This window comes from Siniperca chuatsi, linkage group LG3, assembly GCF_020085105.1.
Source record: "Siniperca chuatsi isolate FFG_IHB_CAS linkage group LG3, ASM2008510v1, whole genome shotgun sequence".
NCBI lineage: Eukaryota > Metazoa > Chordata > Actinopteri > Centrarchiformes > Sinipercidae > Siniperca > Siniperca chuatsi.
The window spans coordinates 12,738,607-12,757,403 of NC_058044.1; the positions used below are offsets into that span (position 1 = coordinate 12,738,607).

Genomic DNA, 18,797 nt, shown 5'->3' on the forward strand with positions numbered 1-18,797 from the left:
TGTAAAATACAAGAAGTTAGTTAATATTTGCCTCAGCACCCTGGGGAATTATATCATGCTGATTATCAGTTGATTCTTTGACTACCACTGTTAAACAAAATTAAACATCTCTACTGTATTTTGAGTAAATGTGGACATCTTTGGTGAGTACAACTTGATATGTGAATGTGATATACATTTTAGAGGGAAATATTGTATTTTTTACTCCACTCCATTTATTTGACAGCTATAGTTACTCATTAGTTTCAGATTAAGATTTAACATAAAAAAACAGATTATAAGATTATAAAATACAATGCATTTATGAGATATTAAACCAGTGGTTCCCAATCTTTTTGGCTTGTGACCCTTTTCAAAAAAGCGAGTTGGTCTAGTTGGGACCCCTTGTCACGTTCCAGTTGTCCGAGTTGTTCCACCAAAAAGTGATTTTCCCCTCTTAACCTATCAAATGTTAAAGGTGGGGTATGCATTCTGATCCAATGCACGTCTTTCTGTCAAATTCAGGGTCCGCTAGCTGTCCGCTCTGTATGTGCGCTATAAAAACTTAGTTTTTGTACACAGCCCTGGCTCTGTAAATGGGAAACAAATAAAGCGGCTCGGACCGAACCACACAACACTATTCAGCCATGATTTGTGTGTCAGGTCACGTTAAATGACTTGCCCACGGACATTCGGCTTGCTTTCTAGTTTGCCGAGATATACTCTTGTTGTGATGTTTGCTATAGTAGCAGGAGAGTTGTGAGTATCGCTGTCTGGAGCTGGTGTGCTGGCTCTGGGAAACGTCTTGTCCTCTCTGGCTGTTAGCTTCTGTAGGGACAGTTTGCAAACCCAGAGCCTAGCTCACATTAGTTGCATTACTTGCTGTGTCGTTGTTCGCTCTGTATCATGGTATTTGTCATGGTATTGGATTTCTCCAGAATCGCATACCCCACCTTAAATTTAGAGCAACTACAAGGAACTTTCACTTTTGTGTTGATTTTGGTAGCCCCTGCGGACAAAAGCGGTAGTGTTTCTACCGCCTCGTGTCGTAAAGATCTTGATCTGGCTAGCGCTTGAATTTATTTTGGAAGTAGTGAAAGAAAGATGCAACTTGTTTTTAATACTATTTTACTTTTTTAAACACAGCTGTTTGCAGGTTGCACAGCCATGAGGTAATATATCTATTTGTGGCTATGTAAGATTAATAACTGTAATATATATGACAATGGTGAAACAAAGAAAACTTTGTTTTATTACCATTCATACAATAATGGTAGGTTACATGTAAGTCTACGACTTCGGTTATAAGCCAGTTACGTTATACGCCAGTTGGATTACAGTAATGACCACCGTGACCTCTACCTCTATTCCATGACTCTATGTATTTCATAAATCAAATAGACATATTACATACCTATCTAGGAGGAAGAGGGCCAATTCAGTAGGGTTTTGAATACTTTCATATCCTGTAATTCTCTCCATCTGTTGAATGACCGACCAAGGTTGACTCGTGTTTTCGCCCGTGCTCTATCACTGTCCCTTTTTCTCTTTACTGATCCTGCCCCAGTATCTTTCATAACCACAAAATATGTCAAAAATAAAATTCTCTAAAGAAAAATCTCCTCCTGCTTCCTTTTAACATACTATTCACTGTGAAACTTTGCCTGGGAAAATGTAAACATAGGCTCTTCCTGTCTGCGTGGTGCCTGCCATAAATTGTTTCGTCTGATTTCACGGGGAATCAGACCCGGTGACAGGCATTGAGAATAATAAATAGCCAATTTTTTTGCTGATGGTCTCGTTTGCTTATGTGGGTCATTAGTCTTAAATTGAGACTGTTTCTGAACCAGTTAAAAAACTCTTTGTAGGCTTGAGTACCAAAGTATTAAAGTATCCTATATTTCACAAAAAAAAGAAAAGATTAGAGGAAAGTCCAAAAAATGAATACAGTTTTGTGTAGCACAACTTTGTTTTTTCATCTTTACTATTCCATTAATCATCTCATGGCCCCGGCCCCTCAGATTTAACTTGTGATTCTTTGGAGGGGGCCTAGGTTGAGAAACACTGGACCAAACTACCTAACCTTATATAAAGCAGATGAAACTACCGTGACCAGCAAAAACAGTAGAATACTACTCACACATGGATGCATCAATATTAACAATTTAATAATGTAATATGTAATAATATATCAATCACAGGGGTCATAGTACATTAGCTTTTGATACTTTAAGTACGTTTTTCTGCTGATACTTCAGTTTACTTACTTACTTTTACTTGTAATGGAGTATTTTTACAAGGTTGTACTAGTACAATGATCTGGGGGATTCTTCCACCAATGCCATTTAATATGCATCTTTTCAAATATATATAGAGTAATATATACTGTATACATGTATAACAACACGAAGAGGAAACATAGTGCCAGAGAACATTATAAAGTCTTTCCCACAAATCCACAGTAACTAGAGGCTGTCAGTGCTGGTGACCACGTGGTGTGTGAGTTGATCAGCTGACTCAGCCGACTCAGCCGGAGGAGGAAGAGGAATGAAGATGGAAGGGAACAGGGATGAAGCCGAAAAATGTATAAATATAGCGACGAAAGCCCTCGACGCCGGAGATAAAGAGAAAGCGGTTAAGTTTCTTAACAAAGCAGAGAAGCTGTACCCAACTGACAAAGCCAAAGGTAAGCCGTTTGTGATCGACTTGTCTGTTTAGGCGAGCAGGGCTAACCTAGCGAAATGTTAAGCTAGCTAGTAAGTTCGCTGACGTTTGTTAACATCATTCACGGCTTAAGTTAACAGCAGGTCACCTGCTGACTATTGTATAACGGTTACAGATGTTTGTATGATTAGTTAACGTTAGTCAAGAATATACTTTGGCTTAAAGACAGGACATCAACCAACACACAACCGAGTTAACATTGGCTAAGTTGTGGGCCTAGCATTATGTTAGCTGACCTAGCCAGCGCTTCGCTGTAGTGGAGTAAATTAGGGTGATATATGGTGACGTATAGTGAATAAGCCTGTACTTTTGATAACTGTCAGTGAAGCATTGTAATGCTTCAGAATATCAATAATTAAACGTCAATCCATAATCAAGCCATCATTCATTCAGTTGTTAATGCTAGCTGTCACTTATTGTGTCTTGAAGACTAGCTGACCTTTTAAAGTATTTTTGTTAGCTACAATTTTACTGTCACTTCAAGTAATAGACTTTGACCGACATTATTAATGCTGCTTTTTAAAGGCCGTGGATCTGTAGGGATTTCGGTGAGGGCAGAACAGGCAAGGGGGGCCTGGAAAAGGATGTAGCGTTAGTTTAGGCTAGTCCTTTCTAGTCCAATCCTTTAATTGAATGATTGACCCGGAGAAAACCTCGCAGTATAGGCTAATCCGGGACACACAGCTAATGACAGTTCCCAAGCTTCCCACAGGAAGCTAGTAGATAACTGGCTTTCCAAGCCTGGAGAGAGGTCTCTGCAATATTTTCTCTCTCTGACTTACATTTTATTTGCAGTGTAACATAAATATAGTCAAAGAAAAACTAATAAAGATCCACAAGGAACAATGGAAGGATGAGATTTGGAATAAGCCATAGCTCAGAAACTATGTTCAAAGACTATTACTGCACTGAGCTTTATATACAATTTAATGTACAGAGAGGGCAGAGGTCCCTGGTACCTTGCCTCTGGCAGTGTTTTTGTGATCTTAGTGTTGTTGAGGGTGAATTACATTTTTTATTCCATTGCCCCATGTACAGCGACTTGAGGAATCATTTGTATGAAAAAATGCACTTGAGGAACCCTGTTTTGTTTTGGTTGTCTGAAGGTAATATGTTGAGTTGGCTCTTTAATGAGGAGGTTTTTGCTTTAGCAAGATTTATAGAAAATGCATGGAAACTAAGACAGAGAACACTATATCCATCATAATAAGACCTTATTTGTTATGGAAAGTGAATGTTTTGACATGTTGAATTTGTAGAACTGTATGTTGTGATTGGTCATGTGACCATCCTGGTTGTTGTTGTGTAGTGTCTTGTAAGCCCATACGGGCTGGGCACCATAAGGTGCAGGATACTTAAATAAACAAATCAATCAATCAATCAATCATGTTGCAGCTGCAAATATATGATTCAGCATGGAAAAAGCTGTAGAATATAAGTACACAGCTAGAATAAAAAGCAGAATACAGTTTTGTTTTGTTTTTTTTAATCACAGTAAACATTACATATTGTTCCCTTTCTCAACATGTTAAGTAGCCTAGAGTGCTATGGCAAAGAGGGATCATTGTTGTGCAAGAGGCAATAGTTGTGCGCTTATGTTACATGAGAACAAAGTGTGTAATGATGAATAATGCATTGATAAATTATAAGGAACATTACAACAATTAAAAACATTTCTGCTGCCAAGCCAGAGATGATTAGGCTGCTTTGAGTATTTATTTTTGCATCATATTTCCTACATGGAGAGCCATCTTGTACGTGAATTTAAGACTATTGGAGGGACACTGCAAATAGTGTAACTGAGTAAATATAAAGGCTTGAAGAAAAGAGAAGTTTAACCAAGATCTCTGTGACAGACTGTGAATAAAATACAGGGGGCAAATTTCAAGTTTGCATTCTTTATGAATTGAAAGCCTCATCACTACCTGTCTTTAGGGCACAGTGGGAATATTTTGTATTTTCAATCGTCATCTCAGTGTGACTATACAAAGGGTCTTCCCTAGCGCTACAGTGAAGGAATAGTGCAGTCATTTAGATTATACTAGTTACTGTCAAAGGGATCCTGTCAAAGAATTGTAGTGTAGTTAATATGTAACAGTAATCTTACTGGTCATTGAAAACTTGGTTATGGTCAACTAGCTTCCTGCTGGTTAGGAATTGGCAACTGGATTTAAGTGATTTTGATTATTGAAGGCAAAACTGGGTCTGTAAACAAAATGCACTTTACACTTGATCACTATTGACACTTTTAAAGGTTCAACCTGTGGTTAGTGTACAACAACCCTTCTATGTTCACAGTTAGTCATTTATTGGAACAAAAAATTGGAAAGCTGTACTTTTATCTGTGTTAGGTTGATGACGCTATTTGTTTTTCGAGAGAGGTGCTTGGTGGGAAGGTAAGCTTAACATAAAAGAGAACTTTAAATATCCTGAGGGGAATTGTTGAGCAGTTGCAGTATAAAGTAGGAAAGAGTACTTTAACTACCTTCTGATGTAGTCATCTCAACTTGACTTTGCAGCATAAACTACTGTGGTGATTTGCTCTGGTTATAAGTGAGCTGCCACTATGACACTGTAATGCCAGGTTACATCCAAAGTGAACTTGTTTACCAACATATCTCACTTCAATAGAAAGCTATCTGGCATTGCCCTCTTGTACGATTATATCACATTGCATCACATGCTGATAATGCATGATTTACTGCACAAACTTGTCTCTGTAACACATAACATAGTAGTAATGAAATGATAATTAAGTCAAATGTGTCTTGTGTACAGGAAGAATAACTTCTTTATTGGGTGAAGCCAGTACCTCCTTGTACTGTGCAAAATTTGATTTTTCTGGCTCAAGTGTGGCCTTTTCATTTATTGACTAAGCTTTAAAGGAAGAGCAATTTAAAGGTCTTATTGGGCATTGTTCCAACCGGACTGAGTGCTGTCTTTCTAACTTGCTACTTAAAAATCTTTCAACTGTGAGTAACTGTAGGTAGTACTTTGTGTTTTTCTGATCAAAGCTGTGCTGTATAAATATGTTAATATCTAGAGCAGTGTATCAGAATTGTAGTCAATCAAGATCTTGAAATCCAAAATCATCATCAAACTGTGTGTCATTACAGAAATGTACGTTGTGTAATCTGTGGTAAACAAACCATCTGATTGCTCTTCGAGTCTCATGTTACCCTGATGTTAAAGCTTTTTCATGTATAATCTTAAGTGACAATTTTTCACTTACGGAAGTTGTTAAAAGCTTGGACACTTGTAAGATACTGAAGGTAATAATTTGTCATTTAATTTATTTAGCTTCTTCCTCTATTCTTCAGCTTTTTTGGACGCATTAACGAAGAATGGGAGCTCAGCGGGTAATGGGGCGTATCGTAGGAGACCAGCAGAGAGCTCAGAAAGCACCGGTGCCCAGCCAGAAAGGGATAGCCAAGAGTCTGGAGGAGGCGACTCTTCTAAAGGCTTCACCAAAGAGCAGGTCGAAGGTGTGCAAAGGTGAGAAATTTATTGTTCACTTTAATGCTGTATTTCTTTTTCCACTAACCGGTACTGTAATCTGTCCAACTTCAGTTGGCTATTTTGGTGCTTTCCTACAATTGGCCATGTGACAGCAATACTGTTTCTCTTTTACTTGATTGGACCTTTCATCTGTGGCCGCAGTGTTGTGCACACACGGCTGTTGCCATGGGAACCTCTTCAGCTTGTTGTCATGTCCATGAGGGGAGAAAGTGAGAGACATTTAGCGGTGTGAACTAAATACCAGGTAACCACTACATGCTCTAATTTTAGACCACGAGAGAGAGGCAGTATAAGATCATAGAAAGTTGCAGATGGCAACTTGAGTTAATTTACAGGATAAACATGCTGCTCATCATTATGCAATCCTACCAGTGTATTGCACTTAAATGTAGGCAGTGGCTTTATTCCCTAGTGTTTTTATACTAAATCCTTTGGGGTAGCTTCAGTGGGTCAAAAATTGCATCATGTCTTCTAAGAAAAAATATGACCGGTTGTCCACTATGTTTACATTAAAAATGTCTCCTGTGTGACCTCATCAGTAGTCTTACTCCAGTTATGATTCAGTGATGGGTAGACTGGGTGATAACTTATTATCGACTTTTACTATATCATTGATGATTTGATCATATCGTTAACATTTAATTAAATTAATTAGTAATTAAATTCTGTTGTCCAAATGAATCATTCCCAGCAAATTGTAATCCAAAACTAATAAAATGGCTTACTAGATTTGTTTTGTTTTACAAATGTGAAGTTATGTCTGATGTATACGTTACAGTGGAACACAGTTCATGTAATTGAACGTCAGTTTATTTATTCTATATGTGATTTTTCATACATCTGCTATTTTGTGATGCATATTGATATCTGAAAAATACTGATATTAATTTTGTAATATTGATTTCAACCATACAGCCCAGCCGTAATGACTGACTGGAATATGCATCACAGGCCAGTGTATGTGCAGATCTACCGTACGTAATAAATAAAGTATACATGCTTGATTCCCTCCTTCCTGTACTTGACCTTTTATGGAAAGAGTCATCATTCCTCAGGAAGAAACGTGGACATTATATAGACCCTCTGTTTTTCCTTTGAATAATGTCAAGTGCTGGAAATAAAATATCCTAAATACAGTGTATTCCATCTTAAGTCTCTCACTGGGTCTTGCTATATGCATTTGTACATACATATATATGGCAAATGCCTTTTCTAAATGCTTAGTATTGTGTTTGTGGGTATACAAACTTCAAATTAGTAAACCACATGGGATGTAGAGATTGGTAAGCTTGGTAAAGCTATGAACTAATTCTCTGGGGGATGTGCTTGAGCAATGTGCTTGAATGTCACTCATTTGTGAGTTGGGCTAAGGCCAGGACCGTCAACACTTTCAATTCTAGCACCTGTTGTGGTTCAGAAGGCAAGAGAATGTAACACTAAAGGTGTTGAAAGACATTTTTCTCACCTGCTTTTCTGTCGGAGTAGGATAGGTCAGAAATGATGCACTGGATTGTTTTCAGATGCTTCACTCTCTGTCCCTGTCTTTCAGAATAAAGCGGTGTAAGGACTACTATGAAGTGCTGGGCGTCAGTAAAGAAGTCAATGAGGACGAGTTAAAGAAAGCCTACAGGAAACTAGCGCTCAAGTTCCACCCTGACAAAAATCATGCACCTGGAGCGACGGAGGCTTTTAAAAGTAACTCAATTATGATTATACCTATTCTAAGCTTTTTGAAATGTAGCTCGTATGTGATATACAAATACTGTATGTAACGCAAACTTTTAATATCAAAGCATTGTATTTTAACACCTAGAAAAAACAGTTTGAAATGGTTTATGTCCATAGCTTTCCCCCCTCTTTGATACATCAACTGTGTCCTCCTTCAGAGATTGGTAATGCATATGCAGTGCTGAGCAACCCAGACAAAAGACGGCAGTATGACCTGACAGGAGGAGAGGAGCCAAGCAGCCCGGGTCACTCACACGGAGGAGGCTTTGACTTCCACAGGGGCTTTGAGGCTGACATCACTCCTGAGGACCTCTTCAACATGTTCTTTGGAGGTGGCTTCCCCTCCTGTAAGTGAGCACTTGTGTGCATATAGACTCAAATCACTAAGTTTACATCATTCATCATTTCCCACTTTGTGTTTTATCCAAATGTATTGGTTTTATTTATATATTCTTGTGATCAATCAATTTAGTAGTCAACGGTCTTGTCTTTAAATTTAGATGGAGTGTTTAAGTGAGAAACATAATGTTATGTTATCTTGGCTTTTTGGGTGAATCTTGAGCTCCTCAGATAATAACATATATGGGTTCAGTCAATGGACTACATCTTGTGATAGAAAGAATTCACTAATCAAACGCACTTGAATGTGGCTATATTAGTCTATCTAATATGCCACTGCTCTGGGTGTTGAAAATTAGTATAAGTCAGACCAATAGATTGTTGGTTAGGATGACTGGTGCACCATTTTCTTTCCCCAGTACCTAAAATTGCACACCAGTTCTGATTTTCTACATAATGTAGAACACCATTAACATATAGTTTTGAATACTGATCTTTAAGAGTAGGTGTAATTGGTGACATATTCCATAACTTTGTATCTGACCTCAGTCATAATATTTTTGTCTGCAGCAAGTGCACACACCTTCACCAACAGCAGAACAAGCTACAGCCATCAGACGGATTACCGACAAGAGAGAACAGAAGAAAGGGGAGATGTACGTAGATTGGTTCAGATTTTGTATCTTATATTTAAAAAAAAAAAAAAAATGTAATTAACATTTTATTTGCACAAACATACATTATAATTTGAACTGATGTGCACCTAGAAACAACATGCTTTGACTGTTACATTATCATAGATTTGTGTTGTTGAAAATTAAGTACTCATTGTAATGTATTTGCCTCTAGGGTGGTTTCTCAATGTTTATCCAGCTGATGCCCATCGTGGTCCTGATTTTAGTATCAATACTGAGCCAGATGATGGTGTCCCCTCCACCCTACAGCCTCTACGCTAGACCGTACGTGCGTGCGCACACACACACACACACACACACACACACACACACACACACACACACTCACAAACACTCACATTTTCTGTTTTTCATCACTGCAGTAAACTTGTAGGTAGCTAATCACAACTTTTCTATGTTCCATTCACTTCAGATCTGTAGAACTGATTACAAAGAGGCTGGTTGACAACTAGAAAGTATTTAGTCCACCTTCTACCTTTTTTAAAATGTATTATGAAGCAGTAAACTTTGTGCCATGTATCTTTCTTAGGGTGTTCTTATTCCATCTTTATCTCACCTTTCTTTCACATTTATATTCACTGACAATTTGGTCTTTTCACAGTTGTTTTCCATGTGATCTGCAATTTTAATAATACAAAAAAATACCTTCAGGATTCAACATATGTGGGGAAATTACTACAATTATCACCATTTTCACAACAGCTTGTACTTCCTCCATCTCTTCCAGGTCCACAGGTCAGACCGTAAAACGGCAGACAGAAAACCTGCATGTCGACTACTACGTCACTAGAGATTTTAAGTCGGAGTTTAAGGGCTCGGCGCTGCAGCAGATTGAGAAGAATGTGGAGGAGGACTATGTATCTAATGTCAGAAATAGCTGTTGGAAGGAGAGACAGACAAGTGAGTAACCATGGTTATAATACACCCTCAGAACTGAATTGAGTAATAGTTTCACTTTCTTTCATAGATTCTTTTGTTTTATCAGTCACATTGTTTTTCTGCTTGTCTCATCCAGAAACAGACCTGCTGTATGCTGCTAAGGTATACAGGGACGATCGAATGCGCAAGAAGGCAGAACTCATGACCATGGATAACTGCAGGGAGCTGGACAGACTAAATAACCTATTCAGGGGGGGATGAGCTGGACGCTTTAGATCATGTAAATGTATATGAATAGATGTGTATGTTCATGTTTTTTTAAGGAAGAGTCTTTACACTAGGAGCAAAAAACTTACTGAAATAATTTAGCTCTATTGTTGAAGTTTTAAAATGTCCCTCTACTCATATCCCCTCGCCAACTCCTCTCCTTTCTCACTCCAGCCTGACCCCAGGAATCGCCTTGTTACATGTTAATGAAACATTCTACACGCACTGTAGAAAGCCCCAGATGTTTTTTATTTTTTTTACACTGCTTTTCCTGTTTTCCTGGAATCAAGAAGGACAAGGATGCTTGACTGTAAAGGCATGTACTGCAAGTAGTAAGAACCCAAGAGGCAGTCTGCACAAGCAAATTACTGTCTTAAGATCAACAAACTGCTTTCAGCATCATCTGCTTGACATAGATATAAGATGGGAGACTTTGTAGGTTCATCTAGAGGTGCTCTCCGCCAGCCAAATCCATTTCTTGAAGAACAGGAACAAAAGATGGAAATAAAATAACATAATGCTTATTTTAGCTTCCTGCTCACCTCCAAGTGTGGATGAAGAACAGTGGATCATGAAGAGATACCTGTGATTTTGCTACTAGAGAACATTTTATGTTCAAAGCCCCCTGAGGCAAATTTGTGATATTGGGTTATATAAATAAAATTGACTTGACATGATACTTCAAAATGTTTTAGTTGGTTGGGACTAAACATGGAAGGACATTGAAACTGTTATACATAAATGGTTGTACATTTTCATTTTTGAATGTTTGAAGTTTATGCAGTTATTTAAGTAACTATAGAAGAAACAAAGATTTTCTTCAATGCTCGCGTAATCATTTAAATAAAGTAAAATTACTACCATAGACTTGATGTATTTCTTTGATTCAGATGTCCAAGAGTCAATTTATCAAAATTACAAAACAATAAACATGTTTTATCACTTATATCTAGTGGTATTTAGCCATGCAGATAGTTTTGGCTTTATTTGGCCAAGTTTTGTCATTTCTGGGATTTCTGCTGCCACCCTAATACAGTGGAGGTGAATGGAAATTGGGGAATGGGAACTATTTCTTCTAAAATGTTGACAGTGAGGAATGTGGATTATCCTGAGTAGCGTAGGATATATGATTCCTAGCGTCTCCCAGCAACGCCGACTCTCAAGATGGCAGTCAACCGCTACCATGGAAACAGTCCTCCCAAACTAGGTTTACACAATTGTGTCCAAAAAACGGTTTCATCTTCTTTTGAAAATGGAAAAATACGCACAGAATCTGCAGTATCTTTATAGATTATATTTCCTTACACAAAAAGTGAGGAAAAATTACATTTCGCTTCCATGTTTAGACGTATTTTACGAATGAATATTTATAGCAAATTTTGCAGGCAGTGAAATACCTTCAGAAATGTCAACAGTCGACAGGCCTTTAACTGTATCATTGAACCACTTTCAGAGGCAAGAGTCGAATTATATTTTACAGATTAAAAATGTCCTAACCATGAAAAAACACAATTATTTTTTATGTTGGCTAGTTTTTTAATCTTCAATTTGTTAAAACCTGCCAGATTCTTTCATGTACAGCAGTGGTTTGTTTTATTTGGGCTGCTGCTGCCGGGTGAATGATCATGTGTGACTCATGTCTCTGGTAAGCAACATACTAATAACTGAACCGCAATTGGGCCAATACATTTACAAAAGCAGGAGACTGATTTGGGTCACTGAATATTTTACTCTGAGTTGATGTAATGGCCAGATTAACCCACCTGAAGGAGCTGTGGAGCAAATGTGAAATCTGCAAAAGTCTTATCTGCTAAATACACCCAAGGTATCAAAAGTACTTAAGGTACAATATGCAGAATGGACTATCTCATAATGTTATATTATTATATTGTGTTCTTGTTTTATTATTACTAGTGCCCTAACCTTTAAGCAATGTTGCAGCTGGTCAGGGTGGAGGTATAACCACATATCTTTAACTTGTCATAGGTTTTTCATATAAAATCTTAATCTGCAGAGTAACCAGTCACTACAGCTGTCAAGTGAGTGTGATGGAGTAAAAAGTAGCCTTCAATATTTCTTTCTGAAAAGTAGTGGAGTATAAGTATAAAGTTGCATAAAATGTAAATACTCAAAGAACAAGTAGCTCAAAATTGCACTTAATACAGTACTTGGTTGGCACCAATTATAACTAAAAGATGTTTTGAGCAAGAGTACTACAAAGAAATGCCTTTTTTTTCATTATAGAAACAGATGGAAATGTCTGTAGCTGCAGTTCTTATAGTGAAAGATATTATGGTTTAATAATGCAGACCCTCATATACAGATAGCCTCCATGGGTTCCTTTCATGGATCATTAGCTCTGTGAGTTCCCTGTTACATTTTAGTTTCAGCCTTATACATATAATCAGATTTATATTAAAACAGTTTTTTAAAATGTATCTGTATGCTAAACTTAATTTTGGGACTGATGATGGTCTGAAGCCCTGGGGAATCTGTGCCTTGTACTGTGGGAAATGGAGGACGGAGGTGAGCTGTGGAGCAGGGACGTGCACAGACATTTTGGGGGTGCAGGTGCTCAAGCAAAAAAAAGGCCACAAATTCTCTATTCCCACCCCGATGATGCCACACCGGCATTCATAATGACACAATATTCACAACATGCCGTGTTTAAACACCACAAAATTGAAATGTTTTCATGAAATTCATTCACTGTTCACTTGTTTAGACCAATTCAGTCACGTTAGATAAAGGGCAGAGGAATTCAACTATTTAATATATCAAGGTAGCTATATTACATTTCTGAGGTGGAATGGAAAAAAAATAGGCCTTTTCTATGTAGAGTAGCCTGTGCATTGCTTTTGCACCAAAATGACTATACAAAGGTAGGTTAGGTAGGTAGGTAGTTTTGTTGTGCTTTCCCACCTCACATCACTTCATCAGTGTTGTAAACAATGGCACTTTCTACAGGACAATGTAATTCAAACTACTTTAAACACATTTTCTGTACTGCAAATTCTTTTTACATATAGGCCAACATATCTACCAATGTCAATATCCCTCTCTTTCTTTTTCTTAAGCCTTTCCTTTCTGTGCATTGCACTACAATCAGCAGATGATCAAAATGGAGCAATGTTGAATAAATTACTGAATTTTGCTGCTCTGACTTACAATAAAGCTTTTGTGTTGCGCTGAAATGAATATTTAAAATATCACGGACTTGTATTTTCCTTTACTGTGGTTGCAACTTGTGACATCATCTTCATTGGTTTATCAGCGGTCACATGAGAGCGTCAAAACCGGAAACGATAGCCACAGCTGCGGCAGGTAGTGAAATGAAAACAACCGTCGCGACAACATTTTGAGGAATAAATCAGCCTAAATTAAACCAATGTGCCGGGAAACGCTGGTTTCTGGCTCTGACGTTAAGTGGACTATGCACTACATCTGTGTTTTTCTGTTGGGTTTGTACTCTTGTGGATGTCTCCCATGTGTGTCTGCCTGCAAATATGAGCCAGAGACCCCAGACTGGAGGATGACTCTGAAAACTATCCGTAACGGAATACACAAGATTGACACGTACCTGAATGCAGCACTGGATTTGTTTGGTGGCGATGATGGACTGTGCCATTATAGGTGCAATGATGGTAAGCTAGCTTCTTTCTTTCTTTCTTTCTTTATTCAAGCCAATTCTCTAAGTGCACACCTAAACATCAAGGATATTATTCATACCTGTGCTTTTCCTTTCATGTCAATTCAAAATGAAAGAACTATGGAAAAGTAGTAGGAGACAAACTTAATGAATGATGAGCTTTTGCAACACTTGGGAGCCAGAAGATATACATTAGTGCCCCTTGAGTGTCACAGTAAGGCCTTAAGTTGTCTGTGCTGATGTGGTTATCTCTGACAGCAAGATAACTGACTGTGGCAGAACAAGTAACATCTTCACCTTTGCTCCTCTCTCACAGGTTACAAGCCGGTGCCTCGTCCCGGGTACAAGCAGCCACCACCCAATGGATGTGGCTCCCCGCTGTTTGGATTTCAGGTAGTCTGACAGGGCTTGGGAGGTTGGAGGTTTCGTATATGTCTGGGACATGCAAAACTGGTTACCATGTGATGCCTGTCGCACACAACAACCCAAACTGCATTATTCTTGTGCACTGACTGCTACCTAATATTTTAGCTTTGTAGTTTGATGTGTAGATTTTTTTGTTGTGAAAGTATGTCTAAACACAGCATGTTTAGTCCATATTACAACAAGGTACTTTGTGAATAAAAAATAGAGCCTGACCGTTAAATTGGCCCAGGCCGATATAAGCTTATTGCAGATATATTGGTATCGGCAGATCGGTGACAAATTAAAGGAAAAACCAACATGAAGTATCTTAGTATGGAGTCAGTCCACCACGAGCCTCCAGAACAGCTTCAGTGCTCCTTGCCAAGTCTGTGGAACTCTATTGGAGGGATGAACGCCATTCCTCCACAAGATATTCCCTCATTTATATATACAACCTTTATTTAATCAGGTAATCTCATTGAGATCAAGATCTCTTTTGCAAGAGAGACCTGAGTACAGCAGATAGAAAGAAAAACAAACACAGCTAGACATAACAAAAGGATATATAGCATCAGAGACAGCCACACACATCACAGACATCAATAATTAGATTTATATAGATTATATAATTTGGTTTTATGGAGATAGTGGTGGGGAGCATTGTCTTACACGTTGGTCCAAAATCCTCCATAGGTGTTCAACTGGGTTGAGATCTGGTGACTGTAAAGGCTGTAGCATTTAATTCACATCATTTCAAACCATTCAGTGAGCCCTGGTGCACAGAAGCATCTGCATTTGATGTTTCTCCACTCTTTTATTCAGGTTTTTCTTTTATTTTGTCCCCTGTCTGTATGTTGGCTGATAAGTAACAAGAAATTAAAGTACAGATATGGCAAATATGTTTGAGATCATTTACTAACCGTGTCACCATTCCATAGATTGTCCACCCAAGAGTATTGTAATTTTATTTTTCAACTATAAGATGTATCACTTAGTGCACATGTTGGGCACACCTCTTAAACCAAATATCGGCCAATACATTATCAGATTGTGTAACTCTCAAATATTGATATTGGTACAGAGCTCAAAAATCCAGTGTCAGTCGGGCTTCTGCTACACAAAATACTAAATGTTAGACAAATAACATGCTTTATTTTAGAATTTTTTTCACACATTTGAGTGATGTAAAGTAGAACAAGAAGGGCTCTCTTTTAGTGATTGAGTTATGTTTCATTTACAGTATTAGTTTAAAAAAAAAACGTGTACTTGGACCAGTGTATTGTTCGTTTTGTCGTTGCTGAAACTTTTTTTATTTTCTTCAGGTTTTACTAACCAATCACTGAACCATTATCACATGTTTTGCATTTGGGGAAATCCATGTCTCCTGCTGGCAGTATAATTTGAATGTCAAAAATACATTATAAAGAGTGACGTACCTGTTTTTTTCCAGTTTGACATAGGCATCCCGTCCATGACCAAATGCTGTAACCAACATGACCGCTGCTATGACACCTGCGGCCGTGAGAAGCACGACTGCGATGACCAGTTCCAGGACTGCCTCGAGACCATCTGCAGGAATGTGCAAAGGACTCTGGGATTGGCCCACAGTGTCCAAGGTAAGAGCCTGAGCCAATGTGTTCAAATTAGGTACAGGAAGAGATGGGGTTGCATCCTGTACCAGAATCAGATGATGGTGTGTAGATGATTGTAGATCACTATGCACAGTGTCAAACACTGTCTGGCAGTGAATTTAAGAGGCTTTGCACACAGGGCAAGTAGATGAGCTTTCAACATTCAGTTCACTTGCATTCTTAAGTTGTTTTTTTGTTCTGACGGTGATTAAGAGTGTTTTTTAAAAGTGTTATCAGTTTTATTTTTAGAATCTAGGGATTTATCTGTATGTGTTTGGAATACTAAAATATTACCAAAAAATTTATCAATAATCACTAGAAAAATCCTGGTGCAACTTTTATTACTTTGTGGGTCTGGAGTATAATCATTCCTAGTTTTGACACGTCACAGTAGGTGAGTAAGCACAGGTGTAAATAAGAAAATAATGGTGGCTGAATTCCAATTGGCTGCTCCTGTTTCAGGGTCCTCGAATTATGGCTCACTGTCACACTGTTATGGCTTAATGGGACACTTGAACAGAAGAGAGCCATCGTTAATGTTATTAGTAACACCTGTGCTTTTTTTACCATGACAAGTCAAAATGTCTGCTGTGAAAAAAAGCCTATATTTTGTACTCTGTATACTGTGGCCCTCCCTTGAGATGTCTGTACTGAGTCAGTGTGAGCGCTCAGTCAGCAGGGCCAGTTTCTGAACAACTGGGTATTTATGTATATTTACAATTAGTGTTCCACAATAGCATGCAATATAATCTGATGTAGGACAGGAGCACTTGCTCAGGCAGCACATGTGATAAACTGGAATTGATACTGAGAAGATTAGCGTGGCCCCCATGTAAAGGTGCCAAGTAAAATTCCTGAGAATTAAAAAGTGATGGACTATGGAACACTTTTAGCACAACATTTAGGAAAGAAGCTATGCTTGTAGACATTTGTAAAAAATGTACATCTTATATGAACAAATCCATTTCTGCTGTAGTTCAAGGATAAATAGGAAAGTTATAGAGCATTCTTGTGCATGTAAGTGGACAAGTGTAAAACACAGTATGTCCAGCAGAGGGCAAGATAAAGCAAACTTTTTAAACACTCTAAATCTAGATACTGTAATCTGTTATCTGGATCAGAATGACTCTAATTTACGGTTATTTTTAAATACTGACTCATAACCACAACGTCAAGCTCATCTTGTCTGTCACGAATGAAATTAGAATTATTCTATTGTTCTGATCCTGATTAAGGTTTTGAAAATGTCCCATGTTCTATATTTGAGAATCAAGATTTAGAGTTTAATCAAACCTGTCTTATCTGTTTTTATGCCAACTCACCTTTCCCCTGCTGTGTATTTGCTCATGTTCTTCTTGTTCTTTCTCTCCTTCTTGGCAGCTTGTGAGTCAGCAGTGACTCTCCTGTTTGACGCTGTTATGCACTTGGGATGTAAGCCATACCTGGACAGCCAGAGAGAGTCTTGTGTATGTCAGTATGAAGTGAAGAGAGAACTGTGACACCGCCACAGGATGGAGACTGTGGAACGGACTGATTCAAAAGCACAACACTGACAGAAAGATGCCAGCAATAAACTTTTCTTTCAGACTCCTAGATTTTCTCAGGGATAGAGCCTCTTTGGCCTGCACTAACTTGTGTCCATCGCCTCCCTTTATTGGAGTTTTGAAATGTAGACATCTGTTAGACAAAGTGAATGTGAAAATACCTAGTTTTTTGAATGGACAATTAATATCTTTCCTGTGCAATTAATTATTTATATTTAGTTAATACTGTGTAGTGTGTTTGTCCTGTGATGGACTGGAAACAGGGTGTTCAGGGTTTCCCTGGCTTTTGGATGCTTGGGTAGCGCCCGTCACTTTATTTTTTGGGTTTGTAAATTCCTAATAACGTCCTAAGTAAAAAAAAAAAAAAAAAGAAAGAAAGAAAAAAGAAAAATATGTAATTTGGCACTGATTATAGGTAAAACAGGGACAGTGTTCAACTGGTACAATTGCAATTGATTAATTCCAATTAAATGCTAAACTAGCTCAACTAGGAGTTTTTATTTAGTGCACATAACAACAACAACAACAATAATAATAATAATAATAATATTCCAATAATAAATTAATGATGAATAACAATTTACTTGGTTGTAAATGGAGCTGTTTATTCAAGGACGTTCCTCTGGAAATCAGCAACTGCTTTTAAACTCAGCACAACAAACTAAACTAACTAAATTAATAAGTTCAAAGCTTTGTCTGTATTATCCCTGTAATTAGCACCAAATTTACATAGTTCTTTCCAGAAACGATCAAGAACTTATTAAGAAATAATGGACCGTAAAATTAAACATTACTGCCCAGTTCCCCTCCCATAACACTAATAGGAACATGTGATAAATAAGTAAGTCAACAATGTCTGTTTCTACAGCATCTAAAACATTTTTGGTTTTCCCTTTTATAAAATTTGTAAAATATTTGTACAATATCACATGAAGGGGAATGCACTGGTGAACTCAGCTGATGCCAATGTGACAACCCTGTGGAAAAAAAACCTGTGTGAGACTGTTGTAAAAATAAAGAAACATGCTTTTATTTATAATTGTGTGTCATTTGTCATCATAGACATTTTTGTTTAAACTATGTATCTTGTCAGCAGCATCTTTTAACACAGAGGCTCAGAGTGACTGAGGATGTGCTGCCATTGAGCTCTCATCCAAATGATCAAACGTAGTTTTTCTGTCATGTATTTGAAGTTGATGTTGCAAGAAAAGGCCACTGAAATAAAGTCTGGATTAGATATTTAGCTCTCCTAATCTTCGGATGTACCAAACATAATCTCACTTTTATTGTTTGTAATTCATTAAATCACTTTACTGAAATGTTTTTTGAGTCGCTACAGCAACGTGGCAAACACGGAAGTCCTGGCTGTTGACCTTTGACTGACAGACGCAAGAGCCAATTGGGTTGTCTGGTTGTCACATTCAGCCAATAAGACTGA

General features: G+C 37.9%; 2 protein-coding genes and 1 non-coding gene across 3 annotated transcripts; all 3 read left to right on the forward strand.

Annotated features, from left to right (window-relative positions):
- The first annotated feature begins 2,446 nt into the window (after nucleotides 1–2,446).
- On the forward strand, nucleotides 2,447–10,995 carry dnajb14 (DnaJ heat shock protein family (Hsp40) member B14). Its single transcript, XM_044190632.1, has 8 exons — nucleotides 2,447–2,665; nucleotides 6,024–6,198; nucleotides 7,772–7,917; nucleotides 8,109–8,297; nucleotides 8,860–8,945; nucleotides 9,139–9,248; nucleotides 9,712–9,884; nucleotides 10,000–10,995. Exons 1-8 carry the CDS (start codon nucleotides 2,527–2,529, stop codon nucleotides 10,122–10,124), a joined length of 1,143 nt encoding a protein of 380 aa, XP_044046567.1. The 5' UTR covers nucleotides 2,447–2,526; the 3' UTR covers nucleotides 10,125–10,995.
- Nucleotides 10,996–13,412: 2,417 nt separating this feature from the next.
- pla2g12a (phospholipase A2, group XIIA) lies at nucleotides 13,413–18,398 on the forward strand. Its single transcript, XM_044189658.1, has 4 exons — nucleotides 13,413–13,774; nucleotides 14,096–14,172; nucleotides 15,635–15,800; nucleotides 17,196–18,398. The coding sequence occupies exons 1-4, from the start codon at nucleotides 13,519–13,521 to the stop codon at nucleotides 17,312–17,314; spliced, it is 618 nt and encodes a 205-aa protein (XP_044045593.1). The 5' UTR covers nucleotides 13,413–13,518; the 3' UTR covers nucleotides 17,315–18,398.
- On the forward strand, nucleotides 16,586–16,689 carry LOC122874153. The gene has a single exon (XR_006377579.1). It is a non-coding gene; the product is annotated as a U6 spliceosomal RNA (small nuclear RNA).
- Nucleotides 18,399–18,797: the final 399 nt, after the last annotated feature.

Bases quoted from the DNA above. Each gene is read 5' to 3' on its own strand.
- dnajb14 (XM_044190632.1), top strand. From the start codon at position 2,527: ATGAAGATGGAAGGGAACAGGGATGAAGCCGAAAAATGTATAAATATA. The intron at 7,918-8,108 runs GTAACTCAATTA...GTCCTCCTTCAG, and splicing joins AGCGACGGAGGCTTTTAAAA to AGATTGGTAATGCATATGCA. The intron at 8,946-9,138 runs GTACGTAGATTG...ATTTGCCTCTAG, and splicing joins GAACAGAAGAAAGGGGAGAT to GGTGGTTTCTCAATGTTTAT.
- pla2g12a (XM_044189658.1), top strand. From the start codon at position 13,519: ATGTGCCGGGAAACGCTGGTTTCTGGCTCTGACGTTAAGTGGACTATG. The intron at 13,775-14,095 runs GTAAGCTAGCTT...CCTCTCTCACAG, and splicing joins CCATTATAGGTGCAATGATG to GTTACAAGCCGGTGCCTCGT. The intron at 15,801-17,195 runs GTAAGAGCCTGA...CCTTCTTGGCAG, and splicing joins ATTGGCCCACAGTGTCCAAG to CTTGTGAGTCAGCAGTGACT.